This window comes from Lepidochelys olivacea, assembly GCF_965140295.1.
Source record: "Lepidochelys olivacea isolate rLepOli2 genome assembly, chromosome: 3".
Taxonomy (NCBI): domain Eukaryota; kingdom Metazoa; phylum Chordata; order Testudines; family Cheloniidae; genus Lepidochelys; species Lepidochelys olivacea.
This window is the reverse complement of record NC_140413.1, coordinates 75,596,399-75,617,940: the sequence shown is the minus strand read 5'-3', so window position 1 is coordinate 75,617,940 and position 21,542 is coordinate 75,596,399. Positions and strand designations below refer to the sequence as shown.

At 41.7% G+C, this 21,542-nt stretch overlaps 1 protein-coding gene across 4 annotated transcripts in view; it reads left to right on the top strand.

Annotated features, from left to right (window-relative positions):
* The first annotated feature begins 1,034 nt into the window (after positions 1-1,034).
* The window catches only part of FBXL4 (F-box and leucine rich repeat protein 4), a 111,498-nt gene continuing 90,990 nt past the window's right edge, over positions 1,035-21,542 (top strand). For 2 of the 4 annotated variants that reach the window (XM_084625292.1, XM_084625293.1), the window contains exons 1-2: positions 1,035-1,142; positions 19,777-20,837. In XM_084625292.1, the coding sequence (XP_084481418.1) occupies positions 20,326-20,837 (512 nt within the window). In that variant the 5' untranslated portion in view covers positions 1,035-1,142; positions 19,777-20,325. Of the gene's footprint in view, positions 1,143-10,902; positions 11,306-18,998; positions 19,068-19,776; positions 20,838-21,542 lie in introns of those variants that run through there. The other 2 variants (XM_084625294.1, XM_084625295.1) reach the window with 2 other exon arrangements.

Here is a 21,542-nt window from a genome sequence, read left to right as displayed (position 1 = left end):
CACGTACCCATGCTCATCTCAGTAACCCCATCTTTTTTTCTCAGGGAAAGCTAATTCTTGCATTACCAATATAGGACATAGTCAAACCTAATGTGCTTTCTTCTCCTGATGTGATGCATCACCTTAGCAGGCATGTGTACATTCCATACTGTTAATGAAAGTAGATCACCCTTCCGTAACAGATTCCATGGAGAACTAAGATATGGCAAAATGCACATTGTGTTACTAGTGTTCCAGTGAATGCTAGAATTTCATAGATCTTCACACAACAGCCGTGGGCAGTAGCAAAATGGTTAACCTGATTGCTCAGAGTTTGATTTTTTTTTTATAGTCCATTGATGCTCAGAGGCCCAAGCTGGACGCACATCATTCAGGGGTACAAACAGCCAGTGAAAGACAGTCTCTGCTCCAAAGAGCTTGTAAACTAAGATTGGACCAGGAGTATGTAACACAACAGAAAGAGGAGACGTTAGGAGGAAGATGAGTTTGACAGTAATAGGGATATAAGATTGTACATATTCTTAGCAATGTGTAGAACTTGGAAGCTTCACATTTTTTAATTGCTGTAAAAAGACTATAGATCAGTGGTCCCCGAACTTTTAACGTCATGGTCCCCCTTACCTGTAATGGAATCTCTCTGCGTCCCTGCCCCCTGCTCAGGGGCCAGGGCCATGGCCGGGAATTGGGCTATGGTCGAGGCCGGAGCTACAGCTGGGGCCATGACCAGAGTCAGGGGACTGTGTCAGGGCTGAGACCGGAGCTGGGGGTGGGGCTGGGTGGCACTCCCTCCCCGTAGCCCAAGCCCTGCCATGCCCCTCCAAACTTTCCTCCGTGTCTCCCTAGGGGGCAAGTCCCACAGTTTGGGGACCACTGCTGTAGATTTTAAAGTAGTTGCTTTTTGCTAATTTAATATAAAAAAGGATTTATCCATTGTAGGTGGTTATTTGATTATATATAGGTTTTTTAAAATAGCAAAGTCACTTTTATATATTTGTGTACTTCACTCTATGTGAATTATTATTTCTTATTTAAAGGTCTGTTGGTCTACATGTTGCTGAATGAACAGTTCCCAAGAGCAGTGAGTCTTCCTCTGAGAGCTAACAATCCATGAACTATGCAAATACAGTGCTACTGAGCAACAGGTAAAGATATCCAAAACATTAATTCACAAACTAACTACAAAGAAAAAGCAATGCAATAACTGGAAGAAAAGGTGAGGACATAATTGTGCTAGGCGTTACTTGTTAAAAGAAGTACTGAACCAGGTTTGGTGAGGTTTTTTTTTTGTTTTGTTTTAGTGAAAGAGAGGGAGATTTTGTTTTGCAGTGACTGGGAGGATATTCAAAAATGAAGGGTGTTGGTGTATAGGTAGACTTTTAGGTCTTGTTGAGGATAGAATAAAAATTGTTTAACCTAGTGTAGACAAGTTGTATTTTAACACATTAGGTGGTTGAGGTAAACATTAGGAAACAAGCTTGGGTTTACCTTGACCAGATAACACATGTTAAAATACAACTTGTGCTATCTATACTTGAGTGTTAAAACATATTTAATATCCACTCTTGCCTTAATGGGAGGAGAGAGTCAACCAATACAGAGGTTTGAAAAGAGGGATGTGATAGAAGTTGTACATTCTGAACAGTTTGACACTACAAATAGTAACCCACATACTTCTGAATAGTTCTTGTTGTGTTACATTTAGGATTTTAAATAGTTAAGATTGTCATAATATTGAATGTTAAAATAGTTTTTAGGATGTGTGAAACAGCTGTTTTTTATGTCAAAACACAGTATATGAAAAAACACAAATGCTGTCTGAGTTTGAAGTATTTAGTATGAATCTGTTATATACAGTTTTTGATGTCAGTATGTTACGTTTAGATGTTCCTGGAATCTATGTAATTAACGTTAGATGATGCTAATCTGTGGTGGGACTTTAGTATGGAAGGATTTAGTGTCCCCTCTGTGCATCCATGTGTAATGATAATTAACAGATTTCCCCTTTGCCATCTTTTATCTAAGTGTACGTATTAAGGTCCGTTAATCTTTCTTCATAGGTCATGCCCTCCATTCCTTTTGTCATCTGTATATTCCTTGTAATTTATCAGTGTTGGTACGTTTTTTTTAATAGCGAGCAGAACAAAACCCTGCATAGTACTCCCCAGTGTGGTATTAGCAAGGCTTGTGTAAAGAGGAATTATTCCTTCTCTGGCCTTAAAAAAATTGTTTTTTCCCCCCTATATGTACATATTAGTATATATAGTATTCACTTTTCTTGCAATAGTATCACTCCTCAAGCTAATGTCTAGGAAATATACTGTAGGGAGCAATCCTGCCCTGGCACTGGGATGAACTAGATGACCTCATATCTTTTCAGACTCTAATTTCTGTGATTTGTTGTGTGCTGTCACTCCAGACCCTTCACTTTACTGCTCTCAAAGCAACAATATTCAATTTTTTTTCTTTTGCGTGTTGTTCTGATGGGTCAGTGACTCATGTTGCACTCATATGACCTATTTTCCCCTTGTACAACAAAAATGATTTGAAGGACTGGTAAACTGACTTTGAAAGATTAAGTGAATGAAATAGATAAATTGGTCACTGATATGGGAGGTTGGTCAGAGGCCAGAAAATGACACTGTATATGTAAACCCCAAAGAAGGGGCTAAAATAGTCCAAAGGAGTGTAACTAAACATAATGATCTTGTCTGGGGTGCAGACTGGATGAAAATTATTATTGTGCATCAGTGACTTATTTTCTCTTGAATGCTCTGTTTTAACCTGTTCGTGATTCATACTTTCTCTATAAAGTTACTGGAGTACATCTATTCTGTTTAAAGGAAACAATAAATTCTACACTGAAATGGCATTCTCTGCAGAGAATTCTGACTTTACTAACTTGCTTATACAGAATGATTTTATAATGTAATGGTTCAAATTACTTAATATTAACACAAACATTTAGAAATTAAAGGATTTTGCATAGAAATTGCATTTCACATACTGTTTGAATAGTAAAGATTAGGAGAACCAATAAAATCAATAAATTGTAACATGTTATTACCTCCATCAACCTGAATGGTTATCCAAAAATTTGGGGTCTTGAGGGTTGTTCCAGTAATGAGGAGAAATGGGTGATGAAATGAAGTATTTTTTTGATGCAACTCTGTCTACTTATAAAGAATATGCGAAGACCTTGTTTCCCTGAATACAGTAGGAATCGAAACTTTGTCTTGTGTTTTGCTTACGGTTCTAAGCCTCTTTCAGCCAGCACTGAACTGAAAAAGCTTTCTCTCTTGTTTTTTTTCTAAGGGCCATGCTCCCAGTGCTTGTGCAGTGTCCTTGGATTTCTGCTCCTTCTCTGAGTTCTTCTCTGGTGTTTGTCTGTCTTTCACAGACATACAAATCCTCACAAAACAATAACCAGCAAAACCCCTCAGTGCACACACAACTTGCCTGTGCCTTTGTTTTGAGTGGTGACATGTACCTGTGTTTTTCGTGGAGGCTGCTATTGTTTGTTATGTTGTTCCATAAAGATGCTTAATGGCTGATTAGGACTGTCTTTCAATGAAGGGCAGTGATTATGCCTAACCTATAACAATATTTTGCAGTAATACAGCATCTCTCATTTAGGGATTTCAGAATACTTTACAAGGGGAATTGACTCTCAAGCATCTTCAGTAGAATCTCCGTTACAAACACCACAGGAATGGAAGTTGTTCGTAACTCTGAACAAAATATTATTGTTGTTCTTTCAAAAGTTTACAACTGAACATTGATTTAATACAGTTTTGAAACGTTACTATGCAGAAGAAAAATGCAGCTTTTAACTATCTTAATCTAAGTGAAACAAGCACAGAAACAGTTTCCTTATCTTGTGAAATCTTTTTTAAACTTTCCCTTTATTTTTTTTTTTAGTAATTTACATTTAATACAGTACTGTACTGTATTTGCCTTTTTTTGTCTCTGCTGCTGCCTGATTGCATACTTCTGGTTCCAAATGAGGTATGTGGTTGACCGATCAGTTCGTAACTCTGGTGTTCGTAACTCTGAGGTTCTACTGTATTCTAATCCAGGAGTCTTGATGTCCGTTTCTTGCTCTAACCACTAAATAACGCTTTATCTCCACAGAAGCATAGACCCTCCCCATTAACAGAGTCTTTCTCTTAAGGTTCTACTCCAAAATTTTAAAGCACGTATTTCACTAGTGTTTTCAGGCTTTATAGAGCACATGCTGTACATCGCTGTTATTGCTAAATTCTGTATTTTTGCTGTATCCTCTACAATGTTTCCAGTGTCTTTCTAATCTGGTATTATAGGAGAGGGCTACAAAATTGGTTCCAGGTAGGCAACAACTAGTTAGGACAAAGGCAGTTAGGCAGTAGGACAAAGTAAAAACTGACATAGGTAGGAATGGATTTACACAGAATCTTAAAGGTGGGAATGAAACTTACTGTCGAGAGCAAGAGGAAGCTAATTGTAGGAACTGAAGAGAAGAGTGTTGTTTCAAAGTAGTGGATGATGTGAAAGAATTTTGGAGAAAGGAGGGAGAAGGGATGGTTTAGGAGCAACCCGTGGAATTCACTTTTTGGTTATTTTTGGTTGATGGGGGGGTGGAGCGGATAGCCAAGGTTAGGTATGCAAAGGATAGCAAAAGGTTTTAGATTGAAAAGAGGAAAGGAAAGATTAGGGATCTAGCAATTGATTATTTGTATAGGTGGTAGCTGAAGGCCCGAGAGTGGGTGAGGTTAAAGACATAATTGATCTATATACAGTAACTCCTCACTTAAAGTCCTCCCGGTTAACATTGTTACATTGCTGATCAATTAGAGAATATACTTGTTTAAAGTTGAGAAATGCTCCCTTATAACGTGGTTTGGCAGCCGCCTGCTTTGTCCATTGCTTGCAGGAAGAGCAGCCTATTGGAACTAGCTGGTGGGGGCTTGGAACCAGGGTGAACTGGCAGCCTCCCTATCAGCTCCACTTTCCCCTAAGTTCCCTGTGCAGCAGCCGCCCAGCAGGCTACCAATTGCCAGCAGTTCAGCTATCCCTCCCCACACTGTCGTGCTGCTCCTGCCCTCTGTCTTGGAGCTGCTCCCTGGACCCTCCTGCTTGCTGTGCGGGGTGGGGGAAAGAGGGGGGCTAATCAGAGTGTCCCCCTCCCCCCTGCTCCTTCACCCGGCTTACCCCATTTCCATAGAACGGTGTGGGGACGGGGCACCACAGGGCTCAGGACGGAGGGAGCTTCCTGGCAGCAGCATCTGTCTCAACTTGCTGATCTACTTAAAAAGGCAGTGTACTTAAAGTGGGGTCAGCGTACTTAAAGGGGCCTTGTGCACCTCTCTCTCTCTCTCTCACATAGGGTGTGTGTGTCTGTCTGCTCTGCTGCCTTGCCTCCCTCCATTCCTGTTGCCTTGTAGAGCGTGAGGCTACATTAACAACAATGGGTTAGCCCTTGAGGGCTCAGCTGATTGCTAGTTCATCATTTAGCAGTAAGGGCTTCCCTGGGAAATATCCCATCCTCTGACTTCACCACCTCAACCAAGCTTCAGAATCATCATCACTGTGTACCAGTCTTAAATTGTTTGTTTAAAACTTATACTGTGTGTGTGTGTGTGTGTTTATATATAAAAAATAGTCTTTTGTCTGGTGAAAAAAATTTCCCTGGAACCTAACCCCCCCCATTTACATTAATTCTTATGGGGAAATTGGATTTGCTTAACATCGTTCACTTAAAGTTGCATTTTTTAGGAACATAACTACAACATTAAGTGAGAAGTTACTGTACCTCTCGTTGAAGTTTTTTTACCCTGCTTGGAAGCCTGCCTCTGCTGTTTAGGATTCTGCCATTCTTCCAAGGACCACTCCAGTCTGGAAAAATCACCCCCCTGAGTGCAGCAAGTCAGAGTGCTTTTAAGCACTAGTGTAAACAGTGCGGCTCTCAGCACTTGGAGCTAATCCCCTTGTGGAGGTGGATTGCCAGGAGCGCTGGGAGAGCTCTTTCCCAGCAGTTGTGCATGACCATGCTCGCACTTCAAAGCACTGCCGCGACAGCGCTCCCGTGACAGCGCTTTGACGTTTGCAATGTAGCCATGCCCTTATTCTGGAATAAGTCTCCACAGAAGGAGTTAATTCAGGAATACCTGTTCTCCTTTAAATTCACACCCCCCGTTAATCCAAATTAACTTCCCAGTGTGGACAAGCCCTTAGACATGATTCCCTTTAATTGGAAATAAACCATATCCTGGGTTTATTCCTGGACTGATAACTGCATATCATCTGTCCCTGCTGATTTACATATGATTAGTGTAATTCATTCATTAGCTGCTTATCAATCCTTCACACCACCATGACCAAATTTTCATTAGCGTTTAATGCTGTATGATTCTCAGTCTTTTAAAAGTGAAGCAGAATAGTTACTACAGCTGTCTCATAGTCCTCATACTTGATTAATCCTACTCTATAATAGTGATCCCTTCTTCTCCCTTTTTTCTTAATGAAGATTAATTATGAAATCTCTTATTTAACTCTTTTGGAATTCTTTTCCTTCTCTAATGTCTAGACTAACACATTTTTATTAAATTTATCAATTCTGTGGCCCTCTGTAGTATTACTGTAGTATCTCAGTGTTGTCACAAACTTTAATATATTTACCTCAATATCCCGCTGAGGTAGGGAATGCTATTATCCCCATTTTACAGATGGGGAGGTAAGGCACAGAGATACTGAGTTGTCTGAGATCATACAAGGGTGTCTGGTGGAGCAGGGACACGAACCCAAGTTCTAGGCTAGTGCCTAACCACCAAACCATCCTTCCTGTCCTGTCGCCTCTCCTTTTCCCGTTTTTTCCCCATTCCTTATGTTTGTATATTTCCTTTCTAATTCCCTAGAGTCCATTCACATTGTAATCTTGCTTTTCAGAGATACCTATGGTTTGGATCTTCTCCCTTCGTTTAGAGCAGTGGTCCCCAAAATTTTTCTGTTGCGCCCCTCCCTTACCCAGTCTACATCCCCCTGGGAGTCGCAGCCGGCGCTGGAAGTGGGGCTGGGAGTAGGACCAGAGCCGGGAGCATGAGCCAGGAGCCATAGCTGGGGCTGGGATTGAGGCCCGAGCTGCGGCTGGGGCCGTGGACAGGAGCGGAGTCACAGCTTGGTCTGGAGGTGGGGACTGAGCGGAGCTGGGAGCAGAGTGGGGCTGGGTGGTGCTCCCTGTCCACCGCCCATAGGGGCTGACTTGAGCCTCGCCGCATTCCACCCGCTGCCCCCGAACGTTCCTCCATGCCCCACTAGAGGGGGCGTGCCCCACAGTTTGGGGATCACTGGTTTAGAGACTGGATGGAAGATTGGCATATTTTGTACATCAGGGATTCTCAGCCTTTTTCTTTCTGAGCCTCCCCACCTTCTCCAAAAGGCTATAAAAACTCTACGGCCCACCAGTGCCACAAGAACTGCTTTTCTGCACATAAAAGCCAGTTAAGGCATATCAAGCAGGATAATTGCCCAGGGCTCCACACCACAGGGGTCCCTGCAAAGCTAAGTTGCTCAGGCTTCAGCTTCAGCCCCAGGTGGCAGGGCTGGGAGCCCCAGGCTTCAGTCGAACATAGCAGGGCTTCAGTTTTCTGGCCTGGGCCCCAGCAAGTCTAACACTGACCCTGCTTGGTGGCCCCCCTGAAACCTGCTCACGGCCCCTCAGGGGGCTCCAGTACCCCGGTTGAGAACTGCTGTTGCACATGACACATTTTCTCTGGGAAGTGGTCTTTCCCATCACTGATCACTTTTGTTAAATCATCCTATTTCATGGGGTTGATAGCACCCTTGAATGATTGCCTAACAGCCCTGTTTCTGGTTGTTTTTTGATGGTCCAAATGAATAAATCTGTCAGCAGCCACTCAGACTACTTCAGTAGAAAGATGTGATATTGTACATGCATGACAAACTGAAAACTTATGCAGATTAAACTGACATTTTATAAATAGTCAGACAGTAGTAGTCAAGAAAGTAAGTATATAAAATAAGTAGTCAGAAAAGTTTATTTTAAGAAGTTAACTTTTACTCAACAGATCTGTTCTCATTGTATATTCTGAATCACATAGTTTCTTTTGTTGATAATACTTACTGCTTTTTACTCCTCTTAGTTTTCCAGAGCCAATAAAGTAATGGGTGAATGGCTAGATTGTTTCTAGCTTACACATTAACAGAATTGTTAATTAAGTTCCACTTGCAGAATCTTTCTTGGGGACTAGCTAGAAAGGACAGGGGGTAACATTCAGATCATGGACTCAATTTGCAGAGTTGGCAGTTAAAAAAAGGCGTCTTTGTACTTAAACTGAAGTGTGCATAATTGTGGGGGGGGAAGGTACCCTAATATACCTTTTAAAAATAATTTTTCATTTTAAGGGTTTATTGCCTGATAATCAACCAATCAGGCTCTAGTGCTTGTGGCCCCCAGTTAATCAATCAGGCTTCTGTGCACCTGGCCCCCATAGTTCTGATTAGTTTGCCTCTAACCTCCATCAGTCATACACAGGTTCTACATTATAATATAAATAATGTCTACAGTTGACGCTATATCCAACATTTGCCCCAGATCTCTTACGGTTTGTCTCTTTATCAAGTCTGATGTGTCTCTTTTAAAAGATATCGGTCAGCAATGAAAAGTAGGACTGATAAGAAAACTTTTTGGCCAGAGCCCAGACTCAAAGGCTTTTATTCAAAAATTTAGTTTATTAAGAAAAACAAAGCAAAAACTACATTGAAAATTCAAAGGACATAAAAGCTAAACCTGTGTGAAATTTGGCCACCAAGTTTTAGAGAAAAATTAGGAATTTATTTTAAGCTCATTTTAGAATAAACCCCTACCTATCGTTCTTCCAAAAGCATTCTGTTCGGGTCCTTATACCATACTACTTCTTTAAAAATTTAAATTATTCAACTGATTTTTTTGATAGAGGAATAGAGGAATGAAAGCTGTGCCACGTTTCTGGAGACGTTATAGCCAAACATCTACCAGAACAGACATCCTGTCAATGTTACAAATACAATCACAACTATGGTTTTGCAACTCTTATATAAAAGGTTAACTCAATCTTTTTTTTTTTTTTTTTGGTACCGTATATACTCATTCATAAGCTGAATTTTTTTGGTAAAAAAGTGAAGAATTAAAGAGCAGGGGTCAGCTTATCAACTGATCTACACCAAAATTTGACGATTGTAAGCTCTATTGAATTATTGAAATAGACATCTAATACGTTGTCATTTTGTTTACCGGGAGCATTCGCAGGCAGGGAGCCCCTCAGCTCCCAGTGGCCGCGGTTCGCTGTTCCCAGCCAATGGGAGCTGCGGGAAATGGCGGCCAGCATGTTTCTTGGCCCGCACGCTTCCTGCAGCTCCCATTGGCTGGGAACAGCGAACCGCGGCCACTGGGAGCTGAGGGGCTCTGTGCCTGCGGATGTTCCAGGTAAATAAAACATCCCAACTTGCCAGCAGCTTATTCTGATGGGCCGGGAGCCAGAGTTTGCCAAGCCCTGAAATATAGGGTCGACTTATGAAAGGGTCAGACATTTTTACGTATCCATCTTGGGGGGATCGGCTTACAAACGAACGGGCTAATGAATGAGTATATACGGTATGTCCACTCTGCAGTCTTTCTGTGGCTGAACTGTTTGCATGCTTACTCCCACCATGCTACCTAATTTTGTTTATATCAGTTAATTCTGGGAAAATCTGGACAGTTATTCCATACTGCCAAGTGACCAGATAGCGCACACATGGATCAGCACGGATCCACCAGCATCTGGTAAATTCACTCTTGGATGTCCTACTGTACAGAGAGTAGGACAGAAAGAGGAGCAGTCAAATATTTTTGTATATGATTTTCTAAGAGATATGCTCTAGCGCAATGGTTCTCAAAGCCGGTCTGCTGCTTGTTCAGGGAAAGCCCCTGGCGGGCTGGGCCAGTTTGTTTACCTGCCGCGTCTGCAGGTTCGGCCTATCGCCGCTCCCGCTGGCCGCGGTTCGCCGCTCCCGCTGGCCGCGGTTCGCCGCTCCCGCTGGCCGCGGTTCGCCGCTCCCGCTGGCCGCGGTTCGCCGCTCCCGCTGGCCGCGGTTCGCCGCTCCCGCTGGCCGCGGTTCGCCGCTCCCGCTGGCCGCGGTTCGCCGCTCCCGCTGGCCGCGGTTCGCCGCTCCCGCTGGCCGCGGTTCGCCGCTCCCGCTGGCCGCGGTTCGCCGCTCCCGCTGGCCGCGGTTCGCCGCTCCCGCTGGCCGCGGTTCGCCGCTCCCGCTGGCCGCGGTTCGCCGCTCCCGCTGGCCGCGGTTCGCCGCTCCCGCTGGCCGCGGTTCGCCGCTCCCGCTGGCCGCGGTTCGCCGCTCCCGCTGGCCGCGGTTCGCCGCTCCCGCTGGCCGCGGTTCGCCGCTCCCGCTGGCCGCGGTTCGCCGCTCCCGCTGGCCGCGGTTCGCCGCTCCCGCTGGCCGCGGTTCGCCGCTCCCGCTGGCCGCGGTTCGCCGCTCCCGCTGGCCGCGGTTCGCCGCTCCCGCTGGCCGCGGTTCGCCGCTCCCGCTGGCCGCGGTTCGCCGCTCCCGCTGGCCGCGGTTCGCCGCTCCAGTCCAATGGGGGCTGTGGGAAGGGCGGCCAGCACGTCCGTCGGCCCGCGCCTCTTTCTGCAGCCCCCATTGCCCTGGAACGGCGAACTGCAGCCAGTGGGAGCCGCGATCGGCCAAACTTGCGGACGTGGCAGGTAAACAAACCAGGGAAAGCCCCTGGCGGTCTGGGCTGAACAAGCGGCGGACCGGCTTTGAGAACCACTGCTCTAGGGTTATTTGGGGGAAGTTCTATGGCCCATTATAGAGGAGATCTAGATCAGTGGTTTTCAAACTGCAGGTCGCGACCCAGTACTGCATCGAGGAATGTAAGGCACTGGGTTGTGATGGCTCTGGTCAGCACTGCTGACCGGGCTGTTAAAAGTCCCGTCAGCGGTGCTGCCCAGTTAAGGCAGGATAGTCCCTACTGTTCTGCAACCGTGCTGCGCCCCAGAAGCAGCCAGCAGCAGGTCTGGATCCAAGGTGGGGGGGCCACGGGCCTCCACGTGCTGCCCCCTCCCTGAGCACCAGCTCCGCACTCCTATTGGCCGGGAACCAGCCATTGGGAGCTGGGGGGGGCAATGCATGAGGGCGAGAGTTGCACGGAGCTGCTTGTGCGTCTCTGCCTAGGAGCTGGACCTTCCGGGGCCCAGTGCGGTTTGCAGTGCCAGGACAAGCTGGAAGTCTGCCTCTGCACCCTGACTGCGCCGCTGACTGGGAGCTGTTGGAGGTAAGCCTGAGCCCCCTCCTGCACCCCACACCCATCATCCCTGGCCCCACCCCAGAGCCTGCACCCCCAGCCCAGAGCCCCCTCCCACACCCTGAACCCCTCATTCCCATCCCTGCAGCCCTCACCCCCACACCCTAACCCTCTGCCCCAGCCCTGAGCCCCTCCCACATCCCAAACCCCTCATTCCCAGTTTCGTTGGGTCATGGGCATCAACAATTTTCTTCAACTGGGTCGCCAGAAAAAAAGTTTGAAAACTGCTGATCTAGATGATCATAATGGTGCCTTCTGGCCTTTGAATCTATGAAATCAGTTACACAGCCATGATTACAAAACTGTTTGAAAAAGAAAAGTGTGTTGAAAAAGAAAACTTTATATATATTCATATGAGTGTCCCATTGATCAGCCTCAAATGCAAGTCCACATACATATATTATGAATTATGATTGTTAGTGTTATGTAATTTAATAGGAAAATTATATATACAACATTATCACGAAGTAATTATAAATACTTAAACAAAACATTTTATTTGATAAATGGGAATTATTACCAATAAGTACATTTAAGAATTCTTTAAAAAAAAATCCAGGTATAGAAATTGAGATAACAAATGCATATAAATACCCAGCAGTCCATTGAAAAGTTGATGTGATGAAATACCAATTTTTTTTATAATTGATAAGGATGTTTGTTTACTATTGGCATTGTAAAAACTTATGTTAACTGTTAATTTGCTTGGGGTTTTGTAAATTATGTAAATAGTAAAGTACATTGGTGCTTAGCAACCTAAATTTGTTGGGCGAAGCAAAGATTTTTTTTTTTGTAATTCTGGTATGCTCATTTTATTTTTGTACTTGTCTAAAAAAGAAAATATATAAAATATTTAATTGAATCCAAACTGAAGACATTATCTTTTATCTGAGGTGTTACTGACTGGCACACAAGAGAAACTGAACTCTAAAAGGCAAAGACAGTTGGTGATGCTGACTTTTGTCCAAGGTCTTGGGCATGGGGGATGTGGTGTGAGTGCAGCTTCCCTCTCCAAACAATGCCATATGACTGATGAGGGGGTTGTCAGAAAACCAACTGATCTAGAAGGCATGTGGGCAGTTTGTCATGTGAATTTTGCTACATTGTTCTAGAGCATGAGTACCAGACGATTAAACTAGCTATACCTAAAAATGAAACTGATTTATGTATTTAATTAGGGCTGTTGATTAATTGTTGTTAACTTACACAATTAACTAAAAAAATGAATTGTGGTAGAAAAAATTAATCTCAATTAATCACGGTTGTAATTGCACTGTGCAATTCATAGAATAGAATACCAATTGAAATTTATTAAATATTTTTGGATTTTTTCAACATCTTCAAATATATTGATTTCAATTACAACACAGAATACAAAGTGTACAGTGCTCACTTTATATTATTTTTATTTCAGATATTTGCACTGTAAAAAAAGATAAAACAAGTAGTATTTTTCTGTTCGCATCATACAAGTATTGTAGTGCAATCTTTATCATGAATGTGCAAATTACAAATGTAGATTTTTTTGTTACATAACTGTACTCAAAAACAAAACAATCCTAAAACTTTAGAGCCTACAAGTCCACTCAGTCCTATTTTTTTGTTCAGCCAATCGCTAAGACAAACAAGTTTGTTTATATTTACAGGAGATAATGCTGCCTGCTTCTTATTTTCATCCCCTGAAAGTGAGAACAGGCATTCGCATGGCACTTTTGTAGCTGGCATTGCAAAGTATTTACATGCCAGATATGCTAAACATGCATATGCCCCTTCATGCTTCGGCCACCATTCCAGAGGACATGCTTGCATCCTGATGATACTCATTAAAAAAATGTGTTAATTCAATTTGTGACTGAACTCTTTGGAGGAGAATTGTATGTCCCCTGCTCTGTTTTACCTGCATTCTGCCATATATTTCATGTTATCCCAGTCTTGGATGATGACCTAGCACATGTTCGTTGTAAGAACACTTTCACTGCAGATTTCACAAAACGCAGAGAAGGTAACAATGTGAGATTTCTAAGGATAGCTACAGCACTCAATCCAGGGTTTAAGAATCTGAAGCACCTTTCAAAATCTAAAAAGGTCAAGTACAGAGCATGCTTTCAGATGTCTTAAAAAAGCAACACTCAGATGTGGAAACTACAGAACCCAAACCATCAAAAAAGAAAATCAACCTTGTGCTGGTGGCATCTGACTCAGATGATGAAAATTAACATGCATCAGTCTGCACTGCTTTGGATCATTATCGAGCAGAGCCTGTCATCAGCATGGATGCGTGTCCTCTGGAATGGTTGTTGAAGCGTGAAGGGATGTATGAATCTTCAGCACATCTGGCATGTAAATATCTTGCAATGCCGGGTACAACAGTGCCATGCAAACACCTCTTTTCACTTTCAGGTGACACCGTAAACAAGAAGCAGGCACCATTAGCTCCTGCAAATGCTCAGACAGACAAGTTTGTTTACGATTGGCTGAACAAGAAGTAGGTCTGAGTGGACTTGTAGGCTATAAAGTTTAATGTTTTTTATTTTTGAGTGCAATTGTTTTTTTGTACATAATTCTACATTTGTAAGTGCAGCTTTCATGATAGAGATTGCACTACAATACTTGTATTAGGTGAATTGAAAAATACTGTTTCTTTTTATGTACAAATATTTATAATAAAAAAAATAAAGTTTTAGCACTGTACACTTTGTGTTCTGTTGTAATTGAAATCAATATATTTGAAAATTTAGAAAACATCCAAAATATTTAAATAAATGGTGTTCTGTTATTAACAGCTCGATTAATCACGATTTATTTTTTTAATCGCTTGACATCCCTAATTTTATTTGTCCAAGTTGTGTAAAATGCAAAAATAAAAAACATAACTGGTGAAAATGATGCTTGTTTGAGATATATTAAAAATTATTCTATGATATTTGTCATATAGGTAATAAGGGATTTTTGTAATATATCTGGAAACCTTTTAAGATAGCAGGAAGAACTGCAGTTCTAGAGGTTTTGGTTTTTTTTAAAAATCTTCAACTTGTGCTTAACAGACATTTGAAATAGAAGTAAATGATTAAGAATGATGAGGGAACACCAAGGTGCGGTTTTATGGAACTATTTTAGACAGAAACCACATTATGATTAAAGCCAGGAAAAGCACTTTGGGCCCAATCTAAAGCCCACTAAATCAATGCAAAAACCAAGGCTTGAGCCTTTTTTCATCAATTCTAAGGCCAGAAGGGCCCATTGTGATAATCTAGTCTGCACACACAGGCCACAGAACTTCCTCAAGTTAATTCATAGAGCATATCTTTTAGAAAAATAACCAATCTTAATTTTTAAATTGCCTGTGATGGAGAATCCACCATGACCTTTAGTAAGTTGTTCCAATGGCTAATTTCTCTTAAAAATGTACACCTTATTTCCAGTCTTGTCTAGCTAGATTTGTCTAGCTTCAACTTCCAGCCCTTGGATTGTGTTACACCTTGTCTTGCTAGGTTGAAAAGTCTGTTATTAAGTATTTGTTCCCCATGTAGGTTAATAACTTTATACTTGGCTGGCTTTCACTTTACGGAGGGTATGTTTACATTGCAATTTGAGGTGCAATTGCAGCATGTGTAAACATATTTGAGCTAGCTTTTATATAGCTAGTGCAAGTACCAGTAGCAGGGAAGCCACAACAGCACGGACTTTAGTGTCTGCTAGGCACTGAGTAAGTACCCAGAGTCCAGGACAGGCTTGTACAGTAACTCCTCACTTCGTCTCAGTTAACATTGTTCATTGTTACGTCGCTGATCTATTAGAGAACATACTCATTAAAAGTTGCGCAATGTTTCCTTATAACGTTGTTTGGCCATGAGGGCTTGGAACCAGGGTGGGCCGGTAGCCCCGCTATCAGCTCCCTCCACTCCTCAGTGCCTCCCACCTGCCTGCAGCCCCGCGGATCAGCAATTCCTCCCTCTCGCAGCAATTAGCTGTTTTGCAAGTGTTCAGGAGGCTCCGCAGTGAGGAGCGAGGATGCGATGCGCAGCCTCCCCCCTCCCTTCCTGTGCCTCCCACCTGTATCAATCAGCTGTTTCGTGGGTGTTCAGGAGGCTCTGGGGGGAGGAGCAAGGATGCGATGTGCAGCCTCCTCCCTCCCTGCGCCTTCCACCTGGAGCAATCAGCTGTTTTGCGGCATTCAGGAGGTTGGGGGAGGAGTGAGGACACGCTCGGGGGAGGGATTGGAGTGGGGGCGGGCGGGCCTGGGGCAGAGCCAGGGGTTGAGCACCTGCCGACACTTTGGAACAGCAGAGAGAGTCAGCCATTCTGAAAAAATAGCTCCAGTTATCCATGCCTTCTTATTGGATCTTCAAATGACTGGAAGGTGTTCCTTTGAAAATCCCTTTAGAGCTTGTGGTGTTTCAGATTGGTACCCTGCCAGCGGTTTCATCTTCATGTCTCCAGCAGCATTACCACCTAGAAGGTATACATGGAAGGAATACTGTGCCAAGGAAAATCTTGATTTTAAGATTTTCTTACTTATTGATAATGCACTGGCTCATCCAATCAACCTGGACAACCAGTGTGGAAAAAGTCAAAGTTGTCTTTCTGGAACCTAACGTCACTCATCCAACCCATGGACCAAGGAGCCATTGCTGCATTTAAGGCATATTACTTACGGTGTACTCCTGACCAGCTCATCAGAGGCACCGATGGGGAAGGCAAGCCTATGATTTAGCAATTTTGGTGTGACTACAACATCTGCAAGTGCATCGTTAACATCGGTGAGTCCTGGGCTGAAGTCACTCAAGCATGCGTGAATGGTGTGTGGGGGAAGTTGTGGCCTGACTGTGTCGATGACTTTAAAGGATTTAAAGATGTTGTCCCCACTATGAAGAAAGATATCCTCAGCTTGGCCAAGAAAACAGGTTTTGATGAAGTGGAAAAAGCCCGTGTTACACAACTTCTGCAATCACATGGAGAAGAGCTAACCAATGAAGATCTGATGCAACTAGAGGTGATGAGAGCAATGGAAGAAGACAGCCAAGAAGTAAAAGAAGAACCAACTCATCGAAATTTGACTGCCAAACATCTTTCTGAAGCTTTCCAAATGATTGAAGCTGGTTTACAAATCCTTAGTGATGACCATCCTAACAGGGAACGCATCTCCATAGTGGTTAGGAGAATTGGTTATGTAATGAATTGCTATAAAGACATTTACCAAGAAAAAAAAAGGAAAGCAAAACAACAATTTCTAGATGTGTTTTTTTGAGTTGGGAAAAGTTCAGCAAGAGGAGCAGCTGGACGATCCACCCTCTGATTCCACCTCCTCAACCAAGCTTCACAATCATCATTGCTGAATACAGTGTGACATTATTTGTTTAAAATTGTTTAAAATTTGTACTGTGTATGTATGTATGTATATGTGTGTGTGTGTGTGTGTATGTATGCATATATATATGTGTGTGTGTGTGTGTGTGTGTATATATATATATATATATATATATATATATATATATATATATATATATATAAATAAAAAATGTCTTTTGTCTGGTGAAAAAAATTTGCCTGGAACTAACCCACCCTGTTTACATTAATTCTTATGAGGAAATTAGATTTGCTTAACATTGTTTTGCTTAGTCTAATTTTTCAAGAACATAACTACAAAGTTAAGTGAGAAGTTACTGTACAGTTTGCACTGAAGCTCATGCTGTGGCAGTTTCACTGCTCTTGGTACTTGCACTATCTCTGTTAAAGCTAGCTGCCATATGTCTGCACATGCCGCAGTCACACATCTAGTTGCAATGTAGATATACTCTAAGTCTTTTGAAAACTTTTAAATGGTTGTTTCTCTGATGGTCCATTGAAAATAATCTTTCTGTCTTTCTTTCATCTATTTTGGCCTTCTGTCTGTATGCTGTCTCTAGTAGCCTGCACCCCTCAGTGATGAAACCACATTGGGATAAGGACTGAGCATTTGTCGTCCTACTTTATTTACCAAAAAAAAAAAGTGTCTAACAGTTTGTCCAATTAATAAATTACCTTTGCTTATACTTAATAAAAAACAGAGCCCTTGAAATTAGGACTATCGAATAGAAAAACTGATTTTTAAAGACCTCAATTGACCATTTTGCAGACAAATAATAAATCCTTAAACTTTAATCTGCAAAGTTACAAAATGTTTTGGTACGTAACAGTAACACGTAGTGCCTAACACAGTGGTTCATGACTAGGGCTGCTAGGCGCTATAACTAATATAAAAATAATAGATGTACAAAGACACTTTTAAAATATGCTTAATTTTTTGTGGATTATGCACTTAGCATAAAAAACGAACAGCTGATTTTTTTCATGCCAGTGCCTAGAACTAGTGTGTCATTATCCATTATGTTCACTGATTTTTCAAATAATTTATGGGCACTGGTTCATAGTCTTCTCAATTCCCAATCTACAGTTTTCCAAGGAGCAGTGAATATAGAACTGGGGTGATGATTTGCAAACTGCTGGGGAAATTGGGTATGGTATAGGATCCTACAGAGTGGTATTACACTCAGCTAGCTGAATCTCATTGCAACTTCCTGCTTCCGCTTTAAAACTAGAAACAAAATATGGGGGGGGGAGGTGGAATTTGTCAGAAGTAACACACAAAACACTAGTTAGAATCAAATTTTGGAATTTGCACCTGAATTCTAATGATTTTAAAAATAAAAAATCTGCTTTTTTTTAATGACGTTTCCTCATCGGAGGCATCTTGTAAAGTGCTTTCCTTTCCCTTGGGGTGCTGCGCCACACAGGTGAGGCTTGTGGAGGAATGAAGGGTGCAGATCTGATGATCTATTCTAGCACTTATTTCCTTTTTTAATCTTTAAATAAGGCATGTTAGATCAGGAGAAAAGAATCCAAAAGAAGTGGTTTTTTTACATAGTCCTAGTCTTCAGTTAAACTTTTAATTCGCCCCAGTTGAAATAGAGAGAACAGCAACTTGTTGCTTCCTTCCCATGTCTCTTCCAAAGGCCAGGGCCTTTAGAACACCTTTTTTGTTCGGCTTTGGCTTCCCTGCAGAGCTCAGGGCTGAGCCAATACAACTTCTTATGTTTTCCCCGCTGTGGTAGGTACCAAATGTAGTTCAAGTTGCGATAGCGAAAGCTGGTATAAAATCTGATTTTAAGGACAGAAACTAGACCAACAAAAATTGGAGGAGGAGGAATAAGAAAGAAAAAGTGAACAGTTCCTCAACATATGTTTTCTCACTGTCAAATATAGGAGTGGAGGCTGCAGCCTGCCTTTATCTTATGAAACCTGCACTGTCAATTGCTAATAGTATTCTGACAAAAAGGGGGCTCAGTGGATGCTACCCATATGTGTATCGGTGTTGATTTTTTGGGTTGTTTTGGTGGTTTGTTTTTGAAGTTGGGGTGAAGTGAGTTACACCAGAAAAACAAAGGTGGTCTGACTAAACAAAGTATTGTCCCAACTGCGACTTATTTCAGATGGTAAATGTGCAGTTGGCCTGCTAGAACAGCAGAGGCATTAGGTTAATGATTTGTTAGTGTTTGTCCTGAAGTAGAAGTGCAGCCACTGTACGCCCCAGTGATTAATACAGTACACGCCCAGTAAATGTCTGCTGCAGAAACACTTCATCTATTTTAGGAGATGCTTAGTCATCCTTTCTCCAGACTCCAGCCCTGCTCTTCTCTCTTTACCACTGAAGCCAGTGAGCAACAGTTAAACAAGATTTCAGTGGAGCAACAAAGTTAGTTGTATTTTTTTTATCATGGTGGGGAGATTAATTTTGGTATGTCTTGCTTCTTGATAAGCTGTAAGGAAATATTTTGTTACTAATAGAAGACTGATTATATTGGTAAATCTAACAGTTTTTGCCTTATAGTTGCTTTGTGCCTGCTAACTTTGCCGTTGGGTTTGTAAGATAATCTTTATTTGTAGGAAATCTAATATGGATATACCCGTTTCGTTAAACTGACAGATTAAAAATTACATGTTTTCAAACAAATTTCTTTACCTGAAGAACTTTTAAAACCGAACTCTTCTACCAATTATACTAATTGTTTACTTTTTGCATGCCAGTCAGTCTGGACAGTGAAAACGTACTCCACTTTTTTAGTTATTGTCAGATTTTAGTCACCTTAACTTTATGGTTCTTGTGTGCTAGTTCAGTGTTTTCTCTTCATCTCATGCTCTCTTGTTAAAGCTTACTTTTCTAGGATATATCTTATTAGAAAGTAATCCAGAATAAGCATACAGTTTACATAAAGTACGCTCTAGTATAACTGCTGAAATGTGGTTTTGTCTGATGATTAGACTATTGCTGTAGGTATTATACTTGTTTTTTGTTTTTATATTTGTTCTAGTTAGAAATAGTTTTCATGGCTACAGTGTCCAGGTTTAGCAAATTTTGAATCTAATACAGTAAATATATGAACCAAAATGTTTTCTTTTTTCAGATGTAAAACACCGTGCATATAGACTTCTGCTTCTGACACAGTCACAGAACCCTGAACGCCTACCTTGTGTCATGGCTGTATAGAAGACATCCAGCTGATATTATTAATGGACTCCAATGAACATCATTTTGGAGTCCACTGACTTTTATATCAGGGGTGCATGCTCTCACGGACAACATGAAAGGGTAGTGCTGAAAGTTTTACATTGAAAACAACATTTTTGTTATTACTGCAGGCTGGTTATCTAACATGGAAAATAGTTAGTTTAGTTTTTGGCTCAATTTAACTTCCAGAAAACTGCCTTTTTTTATTCAGTGGCCCTATAGAAGCCACTTGATTTTAGATTTTTAATGACAGCGTTGTCTTAAGATGACAAATTAGAATGAGTAAAAGCAAATAGGTTTCCTACTGGAAAAATTTTCTGTGTTGACCATGTTTAGCCATTCTGTTTTATTCAGCTGTTTTTTTTTTTTTTGAAACATCCCCCAAAGAGTTAATCCACCTTATATAGGACGCCTGACCTTTTGCAGCTTCATAATTCATATCTAGATGTCACCGGTGTTTCCCATGTTAACAGTTCTCAGCATGTTTTACTATATCTGCCTTCGGCGCCGAGCCAGGACAGCTACAAGGGGAGAAATGATGAACAGCCGGAGAGCTATTGAATCAAACAGCCGAGCCTTACCTATCAATGTTGAAGTAGTCCAGTATGCCAAAGAAGTGTTGGATTTCAGTTCTCATTACGGTAGTGAAAACAGCATGTCCTACACCATGTGGAATTTGGCAGGTATTCCAAATGTGTACCCCAGTTCTGGTGACTTCACTCAGACTGCTGTGTTTCGAACTTATGGAACTTGGTGGAATCAGTGTCCTAGTGCCCAGTTGCCATTCAAGAGGACTCCACCTAACTTCTATAGCCAGGACTACGTAGAGCTTGCTTTTGAGGAGCCAGTTTATCCCACAGCAGTGCATGTTCTGGAAACATATCACCCTGGGGCTGTAATTAGGATTTTGGCTTGTTCTGCAAATCCATATTCCCAAAATACACCAGCTGAAGTAAGGTAAACTTTTACTGAGTATCTCTCTCTAACTTATTAAATAGTACAACCACAAAAGAACGTTTAAGTTGGGTTTCAGTCTTTACTTTCAATGTCTGTGTACTTTATATCAGACCCACAAATACGTTGTTTACTTCAGTATATGTTTAAAGCAATTTTATTTAGGGTACATGTTTTGGTTTCCAACATTGTTTAATATCAATATTGTAGTGTTAGATTATTTACTGAGACCATTTGGGGTCAAAGCTCATGCAGGTTTCATTTGTATAATAATCGTTCTACTAACAAGCCAAACCTATAAATAATCTATATGGAACTTTTGGTAAAAAATAGTTACTATGCATTTACAGTAACTTGTTAATTAAATGACGCTTCTCTGGAATTTTTACTTTCCCCCAAATAGTGAATTGTTTATACAGTGTTCCATTTTGAGGTGAAGATTTTTGGAGTTACTGTGTTGTAAGGCAAAATGTGCCTATTGCTCAAAATTTATTTTTAAGTTTTGAATGTAATCCTTATTTGCCAAAACAACCTAAACTAAATTTGAGTACAAACAAAATAAAAGTTTGCTTGTGAGGTGAACCTTTGTATGCTATGTTTTATCTTAGAGTGACTAGTTAGGCTAAAGTAATATGCTCCTGAAAATAGCTTATAATGGAAATGCAGGAATAAATATGTCCAACTACAGAGTATTAACACTAGCCAGTT